This window comes from Centroberyx gerrardi, chromosome 14 (assembly GCF_048128805.1).
Source record: "Centroberyx gerrardi isolate f3 chromosome 14, fCenGer3.hap1.cur.20231027, whole genome shotgun sequence".
Lineage (NCBI taxonomy): Eukaryota > Metazoa > Chordata > Actinopteri > Beryciformes > Berycidae > Centroberyx > Centroberyx gerrardi.
The window spans coordinates 24,547,370-24,570,255 of NC_136010.1; the positions used below are offsets into that span (position 1 = coordinate 24,547,370).

A 22,886-nucleotide genomic window follows, 5' to 3' on the forward strand; every position below is an offset into this window, starting at 1 on the left:
TTAGATACTGCACAAGCACACACACATACACCATCAGCTCCCTCAGTAATCCTAGGCAAGACATCAACACGCTTACTGCTTAACTCAAGATCATGCATACACACAAACACACACACTCGTACACAGTGGCTGTAAATGGGAGTAAATGAGATTGAGATTTTACAGCCACAACTCTGCGTGATTTTACCATGTCAACCACTTTTCTTATTTATTTTCACTACTAAAGGCAGCCATTATATTTTTTTTATGGCTTTTTAGTGTTGTTTGTTTTACTGGGAGCCACAAGCTAATAAAATACAGCTATGTGGCAAGTGCCTGATAAAGAAAAATGACTACATTTCAAAAATTTGAATGACTAAAATCCAAAATGTTGCTTTAGCCCTTTAATGGCAATAAACATGTTTGACTGGCTGGATAGATGAAGCTCTACTGCTCCCTGTCAGGATCAAGTGAGATACAAGCTGGAAACGGTACATGAAAACCAGGCTCTGTAACGACCAGACAGCATTCCATTCTTACAAGTTGGTGCAGTGTTATTGTTTTGTAATTAACAAAGCACTTCTCACCTTTTGAGAATGTGTGTGTGTGTGTGTTTATGAAGGAGGAAAAGAGAGAGAGAGAGAGGGAGGATGTCAGAAAGAGGAAGAGAATCAGAAGCCAGTTCAAGGTGACATTGCAGTGTGATTTCAGAGCAAAGCGACAAGCCTCTTAAAAAATCATTTCTTACTACACACGCAGACACACACAAACACACACACACTAACACACACTAACACACACTAACACGCACAGTGACACACAAACACTGTTGTAGCAAAGGCATTTGCACTCGCCTGCACGCACAGACAAGGCTTCAACCAATATGTTTTTTTGAAGGCTGATACCGATACTGATACTGTGTTTTTGCGTAAAAATATTTTTGTATTGAAGCTACCAATAGCCGGTATTTTGTTCTGATATTTAGTATCTTTAAATTTGACTATTTTTGTGCCAAAAAAATCCCAAGGATTCAGTGTTTCCCCCAGAATTTTATTCTTGTCGGGGTGGAAAAGCCTCTGAAGCAGCATTTAGACCATCATGGGACACTAAAACTCTCCACTGAAACCCAGGATAATGAAATTGTTTTAGGGTTAGCAGCTCTTTTAGGCTGTTAAACTATTACATTAATAAATAAAATTTGCAAAGAAAATAAAATGTCACGTCAGGTTTTGCAGACTGTTTTTTCTATAGCTGTGGTCAGGGAGGAACCTCCATCATATCAGAGGTGGACGACACTGACTGGATGATATCTGATATTTAATAAAAGGCCGATATCGGCCTGATACATCAATCCAACCCTAGTTCACACATGCTCACACAGTGTACGTACTCTCCCATCCACTGTAATGTGTTAGTGCTGCACAGAGAGCTTGATAAGTTGTTGAATTGAAAAGTAAGACTCCACTTCTTCCCCTACTCTTGCAATAGCACCTTGGGGCAGCACCACCTGCTCTAATTATTTGAGTCTCCTCTACAAAAATAGGAGTCCAAATGATCTCCTCCACTTGAAAGGCATGTTTTCATTTGCACAAAATGGAAAAAGGAGGATTCCTGGAGAAAGTAAGTGGGTGGAGAGCTGGAGGCAATGCGTTGATTCCCTGCTACTGCTGCTGCTGCTGCTGCTGCTGCAGTGTGCACGTGCGTGTGTGTGTGTGTGTGTGTGCGTGTGTGTGTGTGTGAACTCATCTGAGTGGTACTGTATAGCATATGTAGTTGGCCTCATTCAAATGACACACGTGATAAAAACACACTTATCTTCCTGTCTGATGTGGGACTGAAGTGTGTGTGAGGGAGAGGGAGAGGTAGAAAAGAAAGAAAGAGATAGAGAGAGAGACAGAGAGAGGCTGTGAGGCTGCCTCTCATCAGAGGTGCAGGCTGCTACTTGCTATGAGGCTCTGTCTTTTTAGTTGTGTTTAATTAAGACCTTGGAAATTAGTGTCCTGCTGAGTTGAAAAAGAGGCCAGTTTAGCCTTTGGCAACACACACACCCCTTCCTCATTTCACAATCTGCCTGATCTGGCTCACTTTGGACTAGGGTGTGTGTGTGTGCATATGTGTGTGTGTGTGTGTGTGTGTGTGGAGGGGGGGTGGGGCACGGCTGCTTCTCTTCTCATTTATGACATGTAGCCGAAATCCATCACAGTTTAAATCTACTGTATATTGTCCATGGAGGGACTGAATAAGGTGTGAGTATTGTTGTGTACATCAGTAGTTTTCCTGCCGTTGAATAGGCAGCGGGAGTCACCCTGCCTTAAGGAGCTGCTGACCCTAAAATCATTTCATTAGTCTGGGTTTCAATAGAGAGTTTTAGTGTCCCATGATGGTCTAAATGCTGCTTCAGAGGCTTTTCCACCCTGACAAATAATTCCCCTTCAAAATAAAATTCTGGTGGAAAGACTTTTTTTCACCATGTAATGACAGGTTTCTTTGCGCTGCATGTCCACTCTTAGATTAATACAGAACAGGATTAGTGGTACAATATATGTACAGCCTATGTGCTTTAATAAACATAGATGGACTTCATATCCCTTATTTCCTGGTGTTCTTGGTTTTCTTATTCTGCCCATTTATAGTTTCAGAACTTTCATTCTGTGGCTGGTTTTCACAGCTTTGTTTCTTTATTTTTTCGTTTCTAAATGGGCCTTAAAGTCAGTTCCAGGTAGCACTGAAATGGTCTTAAATATTGGCTTTCTGAAACCTGCAGATACCCTGCTGGTGTGCGGTACATGTTGTTGTTGGGGATGAGTTTTTGTTTTCTTGTGTGTTTTTGCAAAGTGAGAATTAGGTAGTAGGTAGCACTGCCTGAAAAAGGGCCAAAAACTTCTAAACCAGACTTTCTGCAAGTGTTTCAAGTTCAGAACTATGAGGTTATAACCGTGTTGCCATATGGTCAGGTCTGTGTGTGTGTGTGTGTGTGTGTGTGTGTGTGTGTGTGTGTGTGTGTGCATATGCTTTGATCAGTGGTCTTAAAGGCGTTTAGCTGTCGGGACGTTGACGCCTCCTCTCCCTCCTCTTTGGCCTCCATTCATTCTTTTGTGGCTGCATTCAGCTTTCTGTCCTCAATGGACCAGCCCCATTTGGAGAGCAACGCATGATTAACTTCACACACACTCCATTTACACTTAATAAACTGCACACACACTTCATTAATGGACCATTAACTGTTTCTTCCAGCCAAAGATCAACCAGCGCTTTTAAACAGTTACAATAGAATTTGATAACTGTTAACAAAGCTTCCTTGTTTTAGTACTTATGGTGTAATTAGGAACAAAATCTGCTTTATAGACTATCAACACATATTGACTCACACACATCAGCCAACATCTGCCATTATAATATGCATAGACGTTATGAAGTTATGCACAAATGGTCAGGCTTACACACTCTCTGTCTTTTGGACAAGGATCATGAATTCTTGTATTTATGTCAACCATTTCTCTGAAGTTCATCTGAGAATCAAATATATGGAATAATAAGCAGCCAGAATGAAAGACCAACAGAATAACTGAGTTTTACAGAAGGATTTAATCCTGCTGTATGGATACGGGAACAAGAATACATCTGTACATACCTGCGTCAAACTGGTTGGATTAACAGTAAAGGCCCACAGCTGAAAATGGTGATTTTAGGATTGGGATATCATAATAATTTGCTTCAATAAGTAAATAAATAGCCTAGTAATAAATATTTAATTAATATATTTTTATACAGCTGCATCAAGTACACCAAGCACAAAAAAAAAAAAAAAAAAAATCACAATTTTTTTTTTTTTTACTGAACTTGTAGATATGGCCACCAAATATGACATGCTGCTTCTTAACAAACATAGCTGGTAATTTTTATTTATAAATTCATCTCATTTTTACAAATCCCTCTGTAAAATATTTAGTACATAATTTGTCACAATGAAACAGGAAAATGCACTCTACTTTATCCACAGAGGAAAAATTGGATAACTGATATGATAAAATGAAAGTCCTAAAAAAACGTGTTTGTTTTTGTGTCCTTATTCAACATATATTTCATGTTCGTTCTCTTTTGATAGGTGTGGTTCAGCAATCGAAGGGCTAGGTGGCGAAAACAAGCGGGAGCCAATCAGCTAGCGGCGTTCAACCACTTGTTGCCGGGTGGATTTCCTCCCACAGGGATGCCGACGCTACCCACGTACCAGCTGCCAGAGTCCGGCTACCCCACAAGCGCTCTGTCACAAGGTGCACCAGCAATGACCTTTACACTGTTTAAAATAACCTGCGTTAGCTAGCTACGTCCAGAGGAACAGTGATATTAGTTTGGTGTAGTAACAGTTAGGGTTACTCCGATATATGGTACCAATATTGTCCTTAAGTGGGATCTGGTCCAGTCTGATATGATGTAGTTTGTTTGATTACATAATTATTGTAGAATTGATCAATATACTGGTTGTCTATGAGAAGATATTAACCTGAATTGATTCTAATTAGATCATATTCCACAGTATACATGAATATGTTTATTATTATTGTTATTATTATTATTATTATTATTGTTATCATCATTATTATTATTATCCTGGGTTGAGCCATTTCAGTGAATTCAGTGAGAATTAATGCCCCATGATGCTAATGCTGTTTCAGATGATTTTCAAATTCTGGGTGAAACACAGAGTTCTTATGTTTTTTTATTTTTTGGCATGAAAATTGTCAAATTGAAATATTTTTTAATATCAGTGTAAAATATCAGCTATTGGCATCTTCAATCCAAAAATATTGGTATTGGCCTTCAAAAGCTTGTATTGATTTAACCCTGATAAAAATGCTTGTGAATGAAACTCATCTTTGATACCTGTTATTCAAGTCAAATTTTTGCACATTTATGTGCAAAAATTTGTGTCTTTCAGCTGTCTGTAAGATCTGTCTTATAGTAATTTGAAAATTCAGACTAATGCATCCTCTAGGTCTAGTCTAGGTGAAATGTACATGAATTATTTAGATTTGTGTAAAAATTGCACCAGTTCAACAGATATGGAGCAAAACTTGGAAAAAATGCCAATCGGTATTATTCAGGGAAAATACTCAGGACATCTAACTGTACATGAAAACCAATTTACTGTACATGTGAACCAATTTACTGTAGGCCGACATGTAAACTAATTAACTGTACATTTACACCACTTTATTGTACATCCACACCAGTTTACTGTACATGTAAACCAATTAACTCTACATGTACATTAATTCACTGTACATGTAAACCTACTTTGGTGCAGATTTTTACGCAAATCTGAAGGATTTGGCCTATTTCTTTCCTTTTTTTCCCTGGACCAGTAGAATCAGAAAAAATATTTATTGGGACAACAGATTGTGTGTGGGGTGGCTTACAAGGGAAGTTTTCAGATGGAGTGTTTCTGACTGCGCTGTGCTTGTTGCTGTGTCTTGTGCTGTTCAGACGGCGGTGGTACAGTGCACCGCCCCCAGCCCTTACCGCCGTCCACCATGCACCAGGGCGGCCTGTCCGGCGCCGACAGCAGCTCCGCCTACGGCCTGGCCTCCAACCGCCACGGCTTCTCCAGCTACTCAGACACCTTCATGAGCACAGCTGCGCCCAGCAACCACGTCAACCCCGTCAGCAATGGACTCTCCCCACAGGTAACGCACCCTCTCTGTCATGGGGAGGTAGGTGTGTAACGTTTCTGTTAGAATGTGTACGGGAAATATGTGTATTAGAGTGAGTAAGCAAGGGCATCAATTCACTGAACCCTAGTCCCTGCATCACATGTCATTTACCGCCAAACTGAGAAACCTGCTGATATCTACTCAATTTCTGACTGACAACATGTTATTATTTGATCAGTGTGACAACTTATTAGTCATAGGTCACAAAAATATCAGATTTGGCTTTCAAATACATTTCTGCCAATTTTGCTTGATCTTTGCTCTCTCATTATAACGAGGAAAACTACAACACCAATTTCGGACTCATTTAGGTTAAAGTATGGAGAGAATCAAACCTTGACATACCCAAGTGATGCCCATGTAGGTGTGTGTGTGTATGTGTATGCGGCCTATGTGTTCCATTGAGTGATCATGTGTATACAACTGTGTGTATAAGCCTGTGATCCATGCCTGTGTCTTCAGAATAGGCCCTGATAGCAGTTGAACATAGTGTCTCAACTTGCTGAAAGCCAGTTTGCAGATGAGATTGAACATGGCTGAGTGCCTGGCTGCCGTCTTAATAGGCGGCTCTCCACTGACTTTGAGTGAAAGAGTCAGTAAGTGCTGTATTTAGATACCAATATCCCTTCGCTAACGGGGGAATTACGACGATAACATTTTACAATTAATTTTATCCCACATCCCTGAGTCTCTCTAATTAACTGGATTGTTCGACACCGTGGCTCCAAATGGATTCCGGCTTGAACTTTTAACCACAAAGATGTGCGTCAGAGGACAAATCCTTTCCACTCTACGGGGGAAACAACTAATGCGGAGACATCAGAGAAAAGAAAAGAAATAATCTCACTTGACTAATGAGTCTGATCATGGAATTCAGACAGTGTCTCTCAAAGTCATTTTTTGCAATTAACAGATGTTGCCGTGAATGCGGGCTGGTCTAATGAATTGTAGCTGATATCCTCGTGCCTCACCCTGTTGTCATTGTGAGTCTGTGTGAGTCACATTTGGTTTGGTGCAAATCACATTGTGTATTCTCTGTGATTAAGGATGAACTGATTTTTCATTGCTGCTTCTGATTCTGAGTGCTAAACTTGAAGCACTGATTTTGAGTGCCGGTCCGATTGTTTATTTTTACTAAAAAGCATAGACTTGGATGATTAGTTTGCAGTCACTGGATAAAAAGTATTGTTAGAAACTACACTTTTTTTAGAGAGAACTTACAACTTACTGTGGATAAAAGGTTGGAAAATCATGTTACTTTGCCCTAGTTTCTATCATGTGTCCATGTGCTCTTGGTATCTGATTTTAGGAATGGACTGATACCAATAATCTATTTTAGTACCTAATGATATATTTTCTATAAATGTTGATATTGGACATAGGTGTGGATGTCATAGCTGCAGTTGGCTCATTTGCCTTCAAGGAGTAATTAGTCCGTTGTGTTTGCAGTACAGTTTGCTCTGGACAGACAGCGTCAGCATTGCGGTACATTGTTGTGAGATTGATTGGCAAAACAATAATGGAAAGCAATGGAACAGCACTTTACATCAGTTGTTGCCAGATTTAAACACACGTCTCCTCTCATTCACAAGGAATTGGCGGCACAAATGTGTCTGTGTTTATGTGTCAGTGTGTTTGTGTGTCCACACTAACGGGGAGGGGGGGGGATTCACAATGTTATCCTTTCTTGGTGCCTTCAACAATAACCATTCCAAATGAGACTTTTCTGGTTGGGGAGGGATTGTTAGCCGCCACAGAATAGAGGACTGGCTGATATCAATGCAAATCACTGGGCGAGGAGGAAATTATACGCAATTACTCACCAAAACTGGGCAGTCCAGCCCACCCCAAGCAACAAGATCTCCCTAACAGGCAGAAAATAAGATTGAAATGGTGTTTAGAAAGAGTTGGAAAATGAAATTCAATGCCACATTTGTCTGCAATTACCCCCTCGTTCACACATATTTTATTGGGAGTTTTTTTTTTTTTTTATCCTTCCCCCCTCCCCCACCTCAAATATTTTCTCAAAGCTGATTGGGAAACTGGTTTTACTTCCTTCTTCCTTCGTTTTTTTTTTTTTTTTTGACATGAAGAGACTTAAGGATTTGGTGACAAAAAAGAGATTTGCTGTTGTACTGGAGAGTTGGGGGATAACAGAGGCGTTTCTACCTCCCTTCCTTCGCAGCATGTTTGATTGTTAATCGTAGTGGTGGGGCTTTGGCTCTTAATGCTCCTCGCTGCAATACCAACCTGCATAAATATCAGGAGCCACGGCCGGCTTCCTTTATTACAAACCGTCTCCATCCCTCGCTATGAAAAAAATAACAAGCCGCTGCTGTTTTACATTAGGGATTACCAGACTGCAGGAAAAGAGAGTTAAGAATTTTTTTTTTGTTGTTTTATTATCCTTACTTAGATTTTGCATACGTATGACTTACTGTATTAAACGTGGCACATAAAGTGATTTTTTAATTCAATTTCCCTCCGATTGGAAATAATGGAATACTGAAAAATATTAGCATACACCATGTTTCTTGATTGAATTCACTGCACCTTGGAAAGAATTCAAAACTGCATTTGCATTTGATTTTGAACAAAAAACAAAGTAAATGTAGAATTTTGGATAAAATAGTAAAATCATTTACAGTTAATGTTATGGAATGGGTGAGTTAGAGTGTGTTTGTATCTCTATAATATGCATATATACTGAATTTATCTGTATTGTGTGTGTCATGCTATCACTACTCTCTAGAATCTCCTCCTCTTCTTCTCTGGCTGTTTTAACAAGCTGCTAACCCTAAAAGAATTTAATTATTCTGGGTTTCAGTGGAAAGTTTTAGTATCCAGTGATGGTCTAAATGGTGTTTCAGAGGCTTTTCCACCCTTACAAGAACACAGTTCTGGCAGAAACACTGAGTACTTGGACATGTTTTGCCATGAAAATGGGCAAATTTAAAGAATATTGGCACAAAGTATCAGCTATCGGCAGTTTCAATCCAAATATATTGGTAACCGTATGTGAACCCGTGTTCATGTGTAAAAAGTTAAATCCATGCGTTGGGCTTTTTATGGTGATTTCATGTTAGCAAGCAAACTGAAGCATCACTACATATTCTCCTCAGAGGCTTGTTTTCTTAGAATAAGGATTATGCTTCCTAATGAGCTGGCTGGTTTATTGCTTTTTGTCTTGTAATTACAATTACAATACGCAGTGTTTGGTGTGTGTGAACTGAGTCCTGCTCATACTGTCCTGCAACACCAGTGGTGTTGATTGTACACAAGGTTTCCATTGTATCAATTCTCAGTTCCCTTTTGTAGGTTTAACCTGCTGCTACATCCTTCCTTTGTTCTTTTTAAAATCTAACTATTCCCCTGCCAGGAAGGTCAGTCTTCCTCTTCCACTGCAGTAGACTGTGTGGAAGCTCATGCTGTGTGCTACCTTCTATAAATAAATAGGATGCATAGAAACATGTTAATCTTAAAATATTCACATTGCAACATCTTTTGAGTGTTTTCTCAAAGTGGTATATTATTTCCTGGTGTTTTATTTATATTAAACATTAAAATAGTTAGCTAGTGTATTTAAAATGCCTATCACATCCTATATAGGCCTGGTGTGAGCTTTCAGGCACATTTATTGTGTAGCTGGAGATCAGTGTTTTGAGCTTACAGGAGGAATGCTTCCACCATCCACTTCTATATGTTTAGACAGAGAATGAACTCACTAGTTGGTTGTGGAAGAAATCCCATCAAATACGTATCAAAACAGCACCAGTGCCTCGGTAAATCCATTTGATTGAAACAGTATTCATTCATGGTATGAAATATAGAGAAATGTATCTGGAGTGAGTACTGTGCATTTTGTGTGTTTTGTATTCACTGTGTTTTTGAATGGCACTGAGTCCCAGCTGAAGCATTCCCATTGTGGGTTCACTGCCATTGACCCTTTCATCATGTTCCCGAGCATTTACATGAGATAACAATGTAGGGCGAATTTCCTAAGATCCGACTTCAAAATAGCGGGAAGAGCATATGCCGTGTGACAGGCAATAATTCAATTTGAAACTGCTATATTGCGTTTGGAATGTAATTCACACAAGCCATTTTGCGCCTCCTCCTCTCAAATTGAATGGGAAAGAATTAGAGGCTGACTTTCATGTGGAGAACGAGTGCGAGTGTGCAGCCAATTCCAAGTCTTATTGAGTGAAAGAAAAATGACAATATGAATATGCCAGCCTTGTGATGGCAAAACACACTGCAAGTGTAAATAGTCGCCCTTTTCACAGCTTCACCATCAGTGCTGTTACACCCCCCCACCTCTACTCCCTTCCTAAGCTTGATAAAATAAAGCTGGTTTTATTTAAACCACACTTTTTTGACAAATACCCATGAATCTATTTTGCTATTTTGAGCCCACTAAGTGGTGAGAATTTTTTTCCCCCCTTGCTGTATCGTCAGTCAGACAGGCAGTGATGTTGGACCACTAATCCCTTTCTGTCAGGACAGAAAAGTTGTTGACCTGCAGCTGAAAATGAAACTATTATTTCCCACAGTGACCCCAACAAATCAACCCATCACACAAGCAGAAGAATACATTTAGAGAGAGAGAGGAAAACACTCCTCTCCTCCTCTCGTTTCCATTCCAGTTTGTTGTGAGAGGAAGATTTAGTGTGTTTTGGAATGGTGGAGCTCTCTGGCTAGCTATTTGATGTTGGAGAGAGAGAGAGAGAGACAGAGAGAGCGAGAGCGAGCGAGTGAGGGAGGATAGAATAGGCTGGGTTTCAGTGTTGGGGGATCAGAGCTGCTGTGGTTCTCCCAGCTCTGTCTCTTTGATCCATATCCCCAGGCCTGCCTGCCTGCCTCGCTAACTCAGGCCTCTGCTAGTGATTCCTGACAACTGTCGGCCTGAGATAAGGGGAGGGGGGCGGGGGGGCGAGAGGGAGGGGGGGGCTTCTCCTCACACCGCCCCCTGCACCACCACATACACTTCCATTAACACAGCAACCACTTTTAAAGAAATAAATCAATGAGCAAACGCGGATGAATTATATTTAAGAAGCCTGAGCGCGTGGGGAGTTGCCAAAAATACCAGAGAGAGAAAAAAATTAGTTTTTTGGCTCTAACCCCCCAAAACCCACTCCCATTCCCCTGCCCCTTTCCCAGCGTCCCCCAGTTCACTGTTGACATGACAGTGTGCACCTGAATGTCAATGAGTGTTGTGCCTAATATTAGTCTCCGCTGCTATTAAAACTTGGGAGTATTAAGCCCTTTGACTGGGCACGCTGTCAGCTGGCACGCTCCCATGTCAACAAATCAAAAAGGATGAGCGCATATATTTACATCATTCCCATACTGAGAGATAGAGGAGGGGAGGGGGGTGGGGGGGTGGGGGGGTGGGGGTGGGGGGGGTAGATACTTGTTAATTAGAAATCACCCGAAATACAGATGCTGTTTCAATTTGGCAAGAAGGAAAGCAAGGAGCTTTATACTAAATAAATAAATAAAAGACGAGACCTGCTCAAGAGAGCTGCCAAGAAAACCAGAGGAATTTAAATCATATCCACTGGTGGAATGTTTATAGAGTACATTTCTCTTTATTTCTTTATTTATCGGTGTGTACTCCCTCCCTCCCTTCCCCCCTCTCAGCACTATAAACTAAACCGAACCCAGTGTGCTCTCTTAATAATTATATCGATCTGTTAGGAAGTGTCAAAGCCCTCCTAGGTCCTGTCTTCTCTCTGTGGTTTGGACCAAATGAAGGCGTTGACTGGCCGATGTGTAACTTTCCTCTCTTTCACCTCTCTCCATGTCTCCCCTCATGTTCTCTTACCTTTCTGACTCTTTGCCTTCTAGCCTAACTAGTCTCTAACTTCCACCTCCTGCTTCACTTCTCCTTCGCCGGTTCACCTCTTCTCTTCCTCTGTCCCACTCTCTTTTCCCCCCGAGAGGAAGCCCGTATTCTGCCAGATGAAAGGCCGGGGCGGACGAATCAAAACGCTATTTAAATGCAAGGGTGAGAGATACTTTCCCCGGCCGATGGGAAGCTGTTGCATTCACCGATAAATAGCCAAATATAAGGGAATGCGATTTACATTTATCTTGTGGAGGCAGCCAATATGACTTTCAGTAAATCCCAGAAGATGAGGATTTAAGTGAGAGGGTCTGAAGGAGACCACATGTGAGGATCGCCAGCTCTGTCTCCACATTAAAAGTCTAGGGCATCTTCTGACTGTATCTTCCCTGCTGATCATATAGGCCCTCATATATTCACAGCATTTTCATAAGGGATTTGATAGAAGTGTATGTGCGCATGCAGGATTTCCATAAGGGAATTCAATCTTGTAGTTATTATATTATTTATTCCTTGAGTTCTTTGTTATTTGAGTGGGGAACCATAGCTGTCACATCAAAATGAATGATGTGAATTGGACACATCCTGTCATAGTAAATAGTATTTGAAATCCAGAACCACAGCGCAGTATAGAAATGTATAATAAGCTGTTTTGTCTCTGGCTTCTTCTTCAGTGGTAGGCCAGCTATATGAACCGCTCCTATTGTCATCTGCGTAAAGTTCAAAACAAAGTTCAGAGGTCAAGAGGGTTTCTGGAGTCTGGATTGGCCAGCCATGTCAACCTGCAGCAGACACATGGGGGTCAAAGGTCAGGCTGTGTCCATGTGCTTCCTCTTGGTTCCAGATACCAAGCTGACAGGTGGAGGAATGTGATTTATGTAAGGACCAAGAAACATACGTACATGTTAAAATGTACTTAAAATCCAAATGCTTCCTCTCAGATAAGAGTGAGACAGCGATTTGTGAAACTTGAAATAGTGAATGTAAAGCCAGACTTTAAAGTTCTGTTTTGGATTACTGGTCTTAAGTTTTATTCTGTAACTCAGTTTCTCTGTCTAGCTCTGTCTGTCTGCCTCTGCACTCTCTGTCCTTGCCCTCCAGGAATTTGGGACTTTGCAAATATTATATATACTGTTAGTCAGAAGAACACAAAGTCTACCTCAAACATAAATGGTCACTTTTTAAATTAAACAATACAGTTTTATAGTCATGAAACATTCAAATGGACTGATTTATTTATTTGGTGCATACTGTGCTTTTGTTGAGCTGAAGGTGTATTTATTAAGACTGGAATCCAAGCTCAGTATCTTCCTTTGTTGTAACTTTGAGCAGTATTTCCAGTAGTTTCTGTGATATGTAGTAGGCTTATAGGAAGTGATTATATATGACTTCCTATGGGTATAAAATCACATTTTATCTCTTTAGTGCCACCCGTTTTTCTTTGGCTTTTAATTTTTTTCTGCAATTTTACTGCAAATAACATGTAAAACTCCACAAATTGCGTCACAGTTTTTGAGAAAATCTGCTGCATAATCGAGGATTTTTGGTCGCAACAATCACAAAAAACCTCGGGACTGTCTGCTGCTCTTTCTGTTGCCACTCTCTGTCTGTATCTGTTTTCCTGTCCGTCTCTCTGCGATGCGTTCAGGGCCCAGCTGTCTGCTGTTCCCAGCAGCGCTCTGCCTGTCAGCCTCCAGCTGAGAGCCATCTCTCTGTTTATTTACATGTCATTATGGCTGGGAGGTGCAGATATTAACACTGTCAACTACTATTTGACCTGACATCCCTCACTGGGCCAACTCCCCGCTGCTTCAGCAAACAGCTCCTCTTCCCTCTCATCACCAGCCGCGACCCCGGCCTGTTCTGGAAAACCCACTCGGCCTCAAATCATTAAAGGCTACCGTTTAATTTGGTGGAGAAGTAGAGGAGGAGGACGAGGTGAAGGCTCAGGGTGGTGGTGGTGGTGGGGTGGGGGGGTATAAAGAGGGAGGGATGAGGGGAGGGGAGGGGATTCTTCCATGTTGCCTGAATCTACCCCCTGTGCCATCTCCCTACATATTAGCCAGAGAAAATAAGCCGACTGCTGAATGCTCCCTCGCTCTGATGGGAGCCCTGTAGAAACTATTAACCCTTGCTTAGCATGGGGCCTTGCAACACTGGGGACATTTAGGGACTGTTGGGGAAAAGGAGAGCAACCTGCACCCTGTTCCAAAATAAGGAAAATGTCCAAACAGAGGTGTGCTGATGCAAAAAATAGCTGTGCCAGTGTAAGAAAGTGCAAAACAAAAAGTGAGGTTAAGAAAAAAGGTTTTGGTATTACATCATTCCAGAACTATTGGGAGTCATGATGTCCATGTATATGTTTGTCATATTGTATTAACCCTGTTCTGTAGAGTGCACATGTATAATGTGACCAACTATAAGTGTAAGTAATGTAATACTGCATAAGAAAAGACAGCCAACACTACCATTTTGGTGAAAGTACCAATAACATTTGTCATATTTAATTTGTCGTACTTTCCAACTCTGCGTTCACTAAAGAAACTGTCAATATCTCTATCTAACTTTATAATGGCATCAAAATTAAACTTAATTGAGAATAAACCTGCATAACATACTGAAAAAAATAAGACATTTAATTACTGTATTTAAGATATTTTATTAGTTTTTAAGGCCTTAAATTTAGATAATTTAATTTTACTTTTTCAGACTTTATATTGACCCACAGATAAATTATTCTTAAAAATTGAATTATTATTTAAAAAAACCCAAAACAAAACATTTTGACAGCCTAAAAAGAACCTGATCACGGCAAAAGTCCATAAATATGATTTTTAAGAAGTAAATGTGCATGCTCTTTCCTGATTGTAACCTCAGTGCAGTGTGAATGTGCCCCCAGCAGAAAGAGCCATCTGTCTGCTGCTTCCCTCAGCTACATGTTGTGAGGGGTGACAGCTTGTTTGGCTGCACACTAATCGCTGTGATCTGGGTCTGACTTGTCCTTGCCCAGTTCCTGTCACTGACAATCAAACGCCTAATTTGAATCAATTTAAAGACTTCCCCCAGCCATCCTCTGCCTCGCCGCTGGCCTGACTCAGTCTAGTTCACACAACCTCTACTATTCCCCATCACATTACAACACATAGAAAAAAACAGTCAAAATAACCCTTTTCACACCAAATAAGGTGCTCTTCTTCATTTTCATACTTCATACGTCATATTTTTCATGCTTCATACGTCATACTTCATTTTCTGTTAATGTGCCGATACATGGTGTCATCTGAGCAAACTGATGGAGATGCATGGGCAGAGTGCATAGAATGGCTGCATAATTATTCAGTAGGCAAACACAAAAGCTTTTTTTTTTTTTTTAACTTTTGCTCCAAAGTAGAGTTCCTTGGCTTCTTTTTTTTCCCCAACTATTCTTTTACTATTCTCTCTAATCAGCACTAAGGCCATGATCTGATAGGAGACTATTTCTCCTGCTGAAACACAAAGCTGTGAGCGTTGAGAGAAAGGGTGCAAAGAGTGTTACATCATTCTCATTGCTATGCAACACAAAGTTTGACTAAATATGCAAGCTATCTAAATAGTGTTGGCAAGCTAACCTGAAGTAATAAAGGAGATAACATTGAAAATAAAAATGGACAAGAGAAAGTTAGTGAATGCTAGGCTTGCTCTTGAAGAAGAGGATGAGGAGCCCATTCTGAAGCGGAGGATGTAGCTAAAGTTAACATTACTCACCAGGAAACTGTAAGACGCTGTCTACTTCCCTTTAGGCATTGCTTTTTTTCTCTATCTATGTTGAGATATGTTCAACAGCACCCCAAAATGCACCACGTCCAAAACGCCAACCACATAGTTTGGAGGAGACGTGCGCCTACTGCAACCATACTATAGAAAATAACTGGAAAAAAAACGCCTAATGATTTAGAGAGGCATAAAGTAAGGACACACCCTGGCATCCCTTCAAAAATTATTCATTAGGCATTTTTTGTGCATTAGTTTGAAACAATTTGAAGACTTGGTATCAGTAAAACCAGGAAAATGAAGAAATTGCAGAACATATCGTGCTTCAATGTGTGGTAGATATGTATCCCTACTGCATACTGTGTAGTATATAGCAGGGCTGCTCATGTTTTTATGTTTCGGACCCCCACATAGACACATATTAGGCCACAGACCTCCATTTGATCAGATGTAGCTCCATCCATATGGGAAGATTTTAGTTGTTGATTTAGTATTGAATTGTAGAACTGTCTAGGAGATATTAATGGTGAAAATGAAAACTATGATTATAATCATCATTCTTATACTTTCTATAATTGGGATAATTTGTATTGAATTTAATTATAGTGAAATTAAACTATCCCTCATTTTGCTGGGGACCCCCTAGAATCCCTGGAACCCCCTCAAGGACTCTTGGAGTCCCCTTAAGGACCCGTGAAGGTCCCTGAACCCCACTTTGAGAACTGCTCAAATATAGTACATAGTGCAAGCTTCCAGACAAAGAGAATGACATTCAATTATATTCAGAGAAAAAGGAAGCAAGAGAGGAGAGAAACAGGAGTCAATTAAAATACAATGGAAAGGGAAATAGGAGTACATGAGGCGAGGAAGAGTAAACATTTCTGTGAATGAAGTGAAGAGGAAAATGAGAAGCAGGGGGCCTCCTGCCTGCTAACTCTGCCCTCAGCATGACAAAACCTGCTAATTGAATTGATGCACTGGCTTTTATTTGGAAATAGACACTTAGTGAGCTCAGATGAGGGTCCTTCCACAGCCAAATTTCTCATGAGCAAAACACGCTGAGAAATATTTTTTGCACTGCTTGGCTCTTAATTGAATGCAACATCAACTTTAGTGAGTAAAAAAAACAGAAGTAAAATTAGCCTTTTTAGTGGTGTTAATGAGACTTAGTGTGTGCTGTTTTCTAAAATCTGTTGTGTTCAAACTTGATCACAGCAGCTTGAGATTCATTCTCCATCCTTATCTTTCATGGCTGTTACCTGCTGAAATATATTTCAATATTGTTCCATTTCAGTGTTTCACATGAACTTCAAAGTTGAATGAGCTCACCCAAGGCTGAAAAGGTCAGCTCTTGTGAGCACCAGCTACTGTAACTTTCAAAGATATGACCAATACCTTATATATTTCATGGTGGTATTTAGCGTAGCTCCTTCTTTTAATAATGTCAAAGACACTGGCACAAACCAAGGTCACTATCATCTGTCTCTGGATTTAGCATGCCATTTCCTCAGATAACGCAATATGATATTTGTCTTTCAGTCCTGTCAGGGGATGAATGCATTTGTTTGTTATTGCTGCTTTATATATTTAAATATGTCTTCTTCATGACATTGAATTCAATTTCTTTTTTCATCAGTGATGGGGGAGTTGGGATTTTCAGGATTACTGCCTCTGACAAAACCACATCTGCTTGTAGTAGAATAGCATTAGCTGATCTCATAATTACCTCTGATTGCATCAGATATTCTCCATTCAACATCGACATGCTTTGCAATTAATGCCTCACATCTTAAAATTACATCTAAGACAGTGATAGATCAAGTCTGACACCAGCAACACTGCTGCAGGCTTCATTTTTATATGTGAGCCATGTGCCCATGTACAATGATAACCCAGCAGTCTGTTTGGAAAATCCCAATCAAGATAGAAAATATCCACCGACACTAACAAAACATAATCTGATATTGTGAGGTAAATCCCAAATGAGGTACATATGCATTTGATGCTAAGGTTATACGGTATCCTATCATGTTGTGTAGTAAATTACATAATCAAAAATAAGATTTTGCATATAAATAAATATTATTTTCATTTTGCCACTCCATAACACTGATATAACGCAGTGATTCAACCTATATCCAGTTCATGAAAGCTTTTCCATTTGCTGTTCTTAACATCCGGTGTCTGGTAGCTCTTTCCTGGGAAAAATCCTCTGGTGCACAGGAAGAGATGTGTTTTATGTTTCCAGTTTGTTTGGAGTAAACAGAAGAAGAACTGGGTAGTTAGCATGAGCAGTGATAGCCACCATGGCTGAACAGACAGAGAAAAGAGAAACTCAAACTGCATCAACAGAAAATCCAAGGAAAAAGACGTCACAGTACTGGACACACTGTTTGATTGACAGGTGATCTCTGGGAAGAGCAGTGCAGAAACACCACAGCAATGAGCGCTGAGCACCAAAGATGGAGACAAAATAAAAAAAGAGATGGGATACCACCATAAAGCCCTTGGTTGAGGCGGGGTGGCTGGTGAGAGGCTCAGTAATGAAGCTGAATGTGGGAGAGGGTATTGTGTGGCATTGAGATAACCCAGGCACATCTGGATGCCTATGTCTTCTCATCTCTTCTTCATCTGTTAAAGATACCACTCAGTGTTTGAGCTGAGAGGCTTATCCACTCACCTCCAGTGTGTGTGTGTGTGTGTGTGTGTGTGTGTGTGTGTGTTATTTCTCTCTTCCTTCCTCTTTATCCTTCCAGTAGAGAAGCTGAGTTGAGTCACATAGATGGAAATCAAATCTATATAGAATTAATGGTATGGAAGGACAGAAGATGGTGCTTCTCAGTTTCATTCATCTCACATTATCAGTGATGCTGCTACTTGCGTCATTTTGTAAAATTGAGACCTAAATATTTCTGAGATTCATTTCAATTCAAAATAGTTCAGTCCAAAGCTATTTTAATGTGATTTTTTACCCTGCCATAATATGATATTGTGGAAATTTGTGCTTGTTTGGGTTGACGTTGAATTCGGCCACATCCTGCATGTCACCGTCCGTGAAATGCATGCTGGGAATGTTTGGGAAGCCCTGCATTAGATCGTGGCCATCTCTAGTAAGTGTTGCTATCATTTGGCTCCAGCTGCAGAAGCAGACTCTCCTATGGCTGAGCGTGGAAACCAAACAAAGAGCAGGGTTTCTTCTGACACCAGCGCAAACAAAACAAGGCTTAATTGGAACAGTTCAGGAAATTAGCATTGTATGAAAGCCAAACTCTTTGTCTGAAATGTGCTATTTATTTATCTGAAAGGATGCACATTGTAACCATTTACACTTCACACTTCTCCGTTTACATGGCTGCAGGCGAGCTTCTTAGAAGTTGAGAGAATTAATTACTTTTTTTATTACCATTTATAGAGGAATCTCTGTGTGTGTGTGTGTGTGTGTGTGTGTGTGTAGGTGTGTGTGTGTGTGTGTGTGTGTGTGTCCTGTCTCCCATTATCTCTGCTCTCAGGACTCCTCCGGTAACACCAAAACACATGAAAACAGCTTCTGAAAGAACTGAGAGAGAGGGATGAAAGGATGGATGGAGAGATGGATGGGGGGATGGATGAAGGATGGATGGATAGAGGGATAGATGGAGGGTCAGTGGAGGATCTGATGTTGAGGAGGACATTAGAGAGGAGGCAACAGGTCATGTATGCTCTGTCTGTCTGCCTGTAAACCCTCCATCAAAACTGACACAAATATATTGACGAGAGTATTCTCAAATGTTCCAACATGTCAGATTCTATGTGGTATTGACCAGTGGGGAAGTTATCACTAGTTATCACTATAATTAGTTATACACAAAATGTTACTCTTCATTAAAAGTAATTCCTTACCCACTTCCTTACCCAATGAACAAAACATTATGTTGTGCATTAAATAGATTATAATATGCCTATTAAGGCAGCAGTAGTCTAGAGCTTAGAGCAGCAGGTTTGTGACTGGAAGGTCGTTGGTTGGTCGCTGGTTCAGATGCCTGGACTAGCTGAGAAAATGTGGGTGGGGAAAGTGAATGTTTAACGCTCTCCCATCCTTCTACAACAACTGCCAATGTGCCTTTTAGCAAGACACTGAACCACCAAACTGCTGTAGTAGAGCTGCTAAGTTTTCTCCTAGCCACATTGGTGGTTTTGTTGTTCTTTTAAACTAATGCTGTTGACTTCAAAAATGCAGACTGTGACAGAATCAATACTGTATGTCAGGGCCACATACTGTATGTGGTGCTATTTAGTTGCATTATGTGTGTAGCTGTCACTGTTTATAATTTTTACTCAGCGGTTTTTGGAGATCATTTTGGTTCTGGTGCCTGTTTAGGTCACAATTATGGTTCTAGAGCAAATTGCAGTAGTGACTAAAACTTATTTGGATAAATTATTAAAATATAAATGCACATTCTTAACATTCGCTTTGTGTGGAATTTTGGGAATTTTCTGGCTTTTTTTTTTCTTTTTTGTTTTAATTAATGTTTGTATTTTCTTTAACAGTGGTGGTAATATTGTTGCTATGTTAGCCCACCACTGCTAAGTAAATATGAGGGAAACACTGGTTACAGTCTGAATGCCCTTTGCAGTCACTGAACCTATTCTACAGTACAGTCTGAAACAAGCAAGCCAAGCTAGTAGAGAACACCACTGCTGTGCTGCTGTCGGATGATAACCTTGTATTTCCAACAAGCCAGCTTGGTAGCTTTTCAAGAACAAAGAAAATCAGTATTATTTTCAGACTGACCTCCATGTATTTTTGCAAGTATACAGTGTATTTTGACTGGGTTTTATGGGCTCTAGGGATCATGAAACTCACTCAGGGCCCAGTACAAAAAAGAAAATTCTTTCACAGCATACCAGCGAGTATCTCTCTGGGCCTGCCTGAGTATTGAGAAAAAACAACTCTGTTTTAGGGCCCAGAGCTGGAGCTGATAATACTCCAACTCTTTTCTGTCATTTGGAGGAACCCCGGTGCTACCTCATATTATGCTAGCCCAAATATTTCACCCCATGATCCAAGCGCCTTTAATTGATGTCAATGAGTTTATGCTAAATATGAAGATTTGAATAATTCCTGCTTTCAAGCAGCACAATAGCACTCGCTGCAGTGACAGGCCACCTCCCTGCTGCCCTGAATAGAAGTGTCAGGCTGCTGGAAACCCCTCACCTCCTCGCCCACATAGGGCTTTGACATCTCCTGGGGTCCTGGAGACTCTCCCTCCTCCTCCCTCTCTAATGCTCTACCTATGTCTCTCTACCTCTCTCTGCCTCTCTTTCTCTCTCTCTCTCTGAATCTGAACCACTCTCCTGGGGCGAGCCGGGGTCTCAAGGCCCCTTAAACACTTTACAAACACCAGCTAATGCCCCTTTTGGGGCAAAAGAAAGGAAATTATCCCAAATTAAAGAAAAAGTGGCAGTGGGGTGAAGAAAGCCGATTACAGGTATTTTACTAAAGAGTTTCTGTCTCATGGCCATCTTGGAGGAAATAAATAAGTGAAGAAGTAATAAATAAATAAGGAAAAATACCTAGAATAACCAGAAATAAAAGAGAGAAAAAATCCACCCTTGAGTCTCACAAATGTTTACAATCTGTTTTCAAAGAGCTATGAGATAAAAAAAAAAAGATGTGAAAACATATCAGCACAAGTGTGACACTATTAAGATAATTGTTCCCCTCTTTGAAAGAGAAAGACTTGGCTTTTGAGGAAGTGTGCAGTGCAAACATGGCCTGAATTTTAATTGGTAGTGCCAGATTTGGAACCATGCTGATAGCCAGCATTTAATTTAGTGGCCAGATAAAAAGAAAAGCAAGTGGCAACGGAGGCCAGGCTGCTATTCAAGAGCTGTTTAAATGGCCTGCCTGCCCTCCAGCTAGATCAGAACATGAGAAGGGCTTCCCCTTGCTTTTCTTTAACAGGATAGATCCTTGTACTCTCCACCCTTCTGCCAAGACCCAACTCTTAGATGACTGAAGGCTGGAAAGACAACGCACTTTTTTTTTTTTTTAGATTTCTTGAACTAATTAGGCATCAAAATTGCCATCCCAGCAAACTTTACAAGTGCAGCATGCTCTGAGAATGATGTGAGAGGAACCATGAGAAGTTTTTCAGATGTGGAGGGGCCTGATAGGAGCTAACAAGGGTCAAATCAAGACTTGGATCAAATTAGCCTTATTTAAAGACATCCAGCAAAAACAGGATTTCCACACTCTGACCAAGGTCTGACTGGACCAAAACCTTTGGAAAATAATAAAAGATGTTGTAGTGTAAGAGCAATATGTAGGGTTTCCTTTACTTTCCTTTACTTTCTGGTCGGGATACCGGGATGAAAAACCTGTAACAAAGTCTTCAGCAATTTTCTGCAACAATGCAAACTTAACTTTAAACTTAAAGGAATAGTTCAGCCCAAAATGAAAATTCATTATCCATTCAGCCCCATGTCAGCGGAAACTCCATTGGAGTTTGTAGGACCTCCAAACACACAGCGAGTAAGCTCCTGTAGTTCCATCTCAGCCTTCGAATAAACTCTCTTAACAGCCCCCAATCAGTCAAATTTTTTGTAGCCAAACATTTGTAGCCAAACGATTGCACTGTGGGTCCAAAATTTACCTCATGGTTTACCTCACACACACACTTGGTTTTACACATCAAGCCAAAGTTTGATGAACTAGAGGGTGAGCATGGTGGGGTTTTTTTGTTTAAGACTTACATATATCTTAAGTTGCCCCTATGTACCTGTGAAGTATTAGTGGCTGGGTGTAGCGGAGGCTGCATGTGGCCTTGATTCCGCTGCCAGCCATTTTTAAATAATTGGTTCAGTTTCCAGAAGCCAAAGGGCAGCAAAACAGACAACACAAACCGCATGTTATTACCAGGCTTCCTCTGGATCAAATGGCTGCTTGTGTGATGGTCAGGATGAGAGTTTCTTTGAAGGCTGATATCGATATTTTAGGATTGAAGCTTTCAAGCTTCAAGTATTTAATAATAATAATAATAATGACAAAAATAATGTGGAATCTGATCTAAATGTGAAATTGGAATCAAGTCAGGTTAAGGGCTTCCCAGTGTAGTATTGATCAATTCAAAAATAAACATATAATCAATCAAACTGCATCACATCCATCATATCAGACTGGACCAGATCCTATTTGTAATAAATGGGTCCCACACATGGGTTTAACCCTGGTCAGGATGTGTGTGAGTGTGTGTCTTTGTGCAGCCCGGTTCTTCACTGGCAGCGCTCCAGCGGGGCCTGGCTGTGCTCTGTCTAGCCTCTAATGTCTGGAGGCATCTGATGGGAACTCTTTATGATCTTCAAACAGCTGAATCATTCATGAAGTGGCTGGGAGCACTGGGAGGACTGGGAGCCGGCTGGGGGGGCTACAGATTAACGCCGGTCCCTGAACGCTGGTTATGGAGCAGCGCCTCAGGACACGGAGCTGTCTACTGATGCCAAGGGACCCTCCCACCCCACCCAATCCTCTTTATCATCTCATCCACCCCCCTTCTCCTGCTCCCATCTCTCTGTCTTTATCATTCTATCTCAGTCTATCTCTCTCCATCGCCCAT

At 40.7% G+C, this 22,886-nt stretch overlaps 1 protein-coding gene across 3 annotated transcripts in view; it reads left to right on the forward strand.

Moving 5' to 3' along the window:
* Positions 1–22,886, forward strand: part of LOC139933501 (paired box protein Pax-7-like) — a 63,432-nt gene that overhangs the window by 35,493 nt on the left and 5,053 nt on the right. For all 3 annotated transcript variants that reach the window (XM_071927608.2, XM_071927609.2, XM_071927610.2), the window contains 2 exons: positions 4,085–4,250; positions 5,464–5,663. In XM_071927608.2, coding sequence (XP_071783709.1) covers positions 4,085–4,250; positions 5,464–5,663 — 366 coding nt within the window. The remainder of the gene's footprint in view (positions 1–4,084; positions 4,251–5,463; positions 5,664–22,886) is intronic.